This window comes from Zeus faber (genome assembly GCF_960531495.2).
Source record: "Zeus faber genome assembly, chromosome: 22".
Taxonomy (NCBI): domain Eukaryota; kingdom Metazoa; phylum Chordata; class Actinopteri; order Zeiformes; family Zeidae; genus Zeus; species Zeus faber.
In genome coordinates, this window is record NC_137209.1 from 4,064,418 (window position 1) to 4,068,405 (window position 3,988).

Sequence of the window (3,988 nt, forward strand, 5' to 3'; positions counted from 1 at the left end):
TATATACACCAGCCACCCCCCTTACCGTGAAATAACACTATATACACCAGCCACGCCCCCTTACCGTGAAATAACACTATATACACCAGCCACGCCCCCTTACCATGAAATAACACTATATACACCAGCCACGCCCCCTTACCGTGAAATAACACCATATACACCAGCCACGCCCCCTTACTGCGAAATAAAACTATATACACCAGCCACGCCCCCTTACCGTGAAATAACACTATATACACCAGCCACGCCCCCTTACCGTGAAATAACACTATATACACCAGCCACGCCCCCTTACCGTGAAATAACACTATATACACCAGCCACGCCCCCTTACCGTGAAATAACACTATATACACCAGCCACGCCCCCTTACCATGAAATAACACTATATACACCAGCCACGCCCCCTTACCGTGAAATAACACTATATACACCAGCCACGCCCCCTTACCGTGAAATAACACTATATACACCAGCCACGCCCCCTTACCGTGAAATAACACTATATACACCAGCCACGCCCCTTACCGTGAAATAACACTATATACACCAGCCACGCCCCCTTACCGTGAAATAACACTATATACACCAGCCACGCCCCCTTACCGTGAAATAACACTATATACACCAGCCACGCCCCTTACCGTGAAATAACACTATATACACCAGCCACGCCCCCTTACCATGAAATAACACTATATACACCAGCCACGCCCCTTACCGTGAAATAACACTATATACACCAGCCACGCCCCCTTACCGCGAAATAACACTATATACACCAGCCACGCCCCCTTACCGTGAAATAACACTATATACACCAGCCACGCCCCCTTACCGTGAAATAACACTATATACACCAGCCACGGCCCTTACCGTGAAATAACACTATATACACCAGCCACGCCCCCTTACCGTGAAATAACACTATATACACCAGCCACGCCCCCTTACCGCGAAATAACACTATATACACCAGCCACGCCCCCTTACCGCGAAATAACACTATATACACCAGCCACGGCCCTTACCGCGAAATAACACTATATACACCAGCCACGCCCCCTTACCGCGAAATAACACTATATACACCAGCCACGCCCCCTTACCGTGAAATAACACTATATACACCAGCCACGCCCCTTACCGTGAAATAACACTATATACACCAGCCACGCCCCTTACCGTGAAATAACACTATATACACCAGCCACGCCCCCTTACCGTAAAATAACACTATATACACCAGCCACGCCCCTTACCGTGAAATAACACTATATACACCAGCCACGCCCCCTTACCGTAAAATAACACTATATACACCAGCCACGCCCCCTTACCGTGAAATAACACGGGTCCTCGCTTAGCGATCAATTTGTTTAATGACCTGGTTGTAGGAACGGAGCTCGGTCGTTAAGTGAGGAGTACCTGTATATAGTGGTGGTGACGTTGAAGTTATGCGACCGTGGTGTGGTTTATTTATTGCCTAATGTTAACTTTTTACTTCTGGCGATGGCATTTACGCTTCAAAAATAATATAAATTGGTGTTCATTTGTGAAGATTATCCTGCTGGACAAAACGTTTAACTATTATAAACGTTTGTTTGCCACACACTTTCTGCAGTCATCCAAAATCCATTGGGAAAAATCTCATCGGCTTTTTCTCGAGGGAACGAGGACGACGCCAACCTCCGCGTTGCTATAACAACATTACAACGCGTGGTCCCCGCCGCGCTCTGAGCCCGCGAGGTGCCGTGACGTGGAAAACCCCCCACGTCCCCACGAACCGCTTTTCCCGCCAAATGAACCGTTCTCTCCGTGATTGGTTCTCGCTGCGCCGGGGAAATAAGACGCCAAACACGATTGGCTCCGTGCCTTTCACGGCGTACCCGGATGGAGAGGTGTTCTATATAGTCTCTGGCAAGTCGCGGCGGGTGTTGCGGTCCAAACAAATATCCCGGACGCGGAGCCCGCGGGGGGGTTGTGTAGCGGCAATAGACGCTTCCCATAAAAAAAAAATGGTGAGATTTTGCTGCTGTGTTGTTCTCCGTTGGGTACATGCACATGACACCTAGAGTATACACCCATATTTATACGAGTGAGCGTCGGCGAATGTTCGACGCTACCCTCTCGGAGCGAGCTAACGTATCGCATTCGCGTTCTAGCGACAATTCAGAACGTTGACCGTAAATGGTCGTGAGGCCGGTGCCGTTTGTGCTTGTACCAACGCGTCCTGCGTTCGCCTCCTGGGCTTTAACTGCGAGCAGATATGGCTGTTTGACTCGCTAGCCTGCTTTGGGAGCTAAGCTAGCATTTTGTGTGTCCAGGCTGGTGGAAAGGCTGGTAAAGACTCCGGGAAAACCAAGACCAAGGCTATTTCACGCTCCCAGAGAGCAGGACTGCAGGTTTGTCTTCGGAAACCGCGTTCAAAGGTTCAGGTCTGGACAAGAGGTTGAATCAAATGTAAATATTACAGGCTAAGTACATGCTTTTAATAACACATGCCGCACAAGGCAAGCAGATGGACAAAATATTCCTGAATAGTTGGAATTCCTTGGATTTAAATGGTAGCATTCTATTGGTTTATTCCTTAATGAAATTGGGATTCATTTTATATTTTAGTGAACTCTTCAAGATTTATTCAGTTTAAGTGAGACAAGAATTAAATGAAGAAAGACCTGCCAAATCAAACCCTGTCGTGTCTCCCTGGTTATGTTTAACTTTTATTCTTTTTTTCACCCTTTCAGTTCCCTGTGGGCCGCATCCACCGACACCTCAAGTCCAGAACTACGAGTCATGGCAGAGTCGGGGCCACTGCCGCAGTCTACAGTGCCGCCATCCTCGAATATCTCACTGCCGAGGTAACGAGTCGGGAGTCGTGCTGGGTAGCCTGAACTCAAAATGTTATACAGCTCACCTGTGGCTCGAACCCTATCCTCTCTGGAGCGCAGGTCCTGGAGCTGGCAGGCAATGCGTCTAAGGATCTCAAGGTGAAGCGCATCACCCCACGCCACTTGCAGCTCGCCATCAGAGGAGACGAGGAGCTGGATTCGCTCATCAAGGCGACAATCGCCGGTGGCGGTAAGTAGGACGGCGGAAGCCGGGCTATAAGCGCAACTTTCTCCAAACGACGTGTGCTCGCATGCTGATTTATTTTAATTTGCAGGCGTCATCCCCCACATCCACAAATCTCTGATTGGAAAGAAAGGACAACAGAAGACCGTATAACAGGTGCCATTGAAGTTCTGCCATCTCGGGACAACGTCTGCATCACATGTTTTAGCTTAGTACACGTCATTTGTATTGTTGGGCTTGCGTTTACTCACCAGGGTTATTTAAGTGGCTTCAGAGAAGCTTTGCTTTTTGCTTTTTTTTGGTACTTATGTTTTTGTGGCATCCCAGTGTTTAATGTGGTGTTTTAATAAACTTCAAAAGGGTATTTGCCTTGGGTCAGTCATTTAATTATTTTTGAAAGTCATCCTTTTCACACAAGCCTGCTCTAAACATTATCTGTACAATCAAGGCTTCAGTGAGTCAATGTGTTGGGTTTCCACACTTTATTTATTGTGGCACTGAAGTGTGAAAGCAAGGGCTACCAGATTCCTACTTAGTTTAATTTGAAGGATAAAGTACACACACGTTGCATGTTAGTGGGGAGTGCCAAAGTATCTGAAAGGGTAGTAGCACTATTGAGCTATGTTGCCAACACAGCATGTTTAAATACTTTAAACATGGCTTCAGCAACATAAGCCTGAGAAGTAGTAAGGTTCATTTAGGAGGATTTTAATGTAGATTTCATACAACACAGCCAATTAATTCTATTATAGAATTGTGATTGTGGCCACCTGCGCAAGCAACTCATGTCTATTACGCGCATGTTAATATTTTTAGAGTGTGTAATCACCGGGTGTCGTGACATTTCGCGGCATATACAGGTATGTATGTGACATAACCCCTTGAACGTGGTTTATGATAGTGACTGCAT

The 3,988-nt window shown here is 47.0% G+C and overlaps 1 protein-coding gene across 2 annotated transcripts; it reads left to right on the forward strand.

The window, feature by feature from the left end:
- Positions 1 to 1,913: 1,913 nt before the first annotated feature.
- On the forward strand, positions 1,914 to 3,440 carry LOC307247553 (histone H2A.Z). 2 transcript variants are annotated; one of them, XM_080023720.1, is made up of 5 exons: positions 1,920 to 2,024; positions 2,331 to 2,408; positions 2,751 to 2,864; positions 2,955 to 3,084; positions 3,170 to 3,440. In XM_080023720.1, exons 1-5 carry the CDS (start codon positions 2,022 to 2,024, stop codon positions 3,229 to 3,231), a joined length of 387 nt encoding a protein of 128 aa, XP_079879846.1. In that variant the 5' UTR covers positions 1,920 to 2,021; the 3' UTR covers positions 3,232 to 3,440. The 2 variants fall into 2 exon arrangements, with proteins under 2 accessions (XP_079879847.1, XP_079879846.1); XM_080023721.1 differs by lacking the exon at positions 2,331 to 2,408 and having other exon boundaries at positions 1,914 to 2,024.
- The last annotated feature ends 548 nt before the right edge of the window (positions 3,441 to 3,988 follow it).

Bases quoted from the DNA above. Each gene is read 5' to 3' on its own strand.
- LOC307247553 (XM_080023720.1), top strand. The intron at 2,409-2,750 runs GTTTGTCTTCGG...TCACCCTTTCAG, and splicing joins CCCAGAGAGCAGGACTGCAG to TTCCCTGTGGGCCGCATCCA. The intron at 3,085-3,169 runs GTAAGTAGGACG...TTTAATTTGCAG, and splicing joins GGCGACAATCGCCGGTGGCG to GCGTCATCCCCCACATCCAC.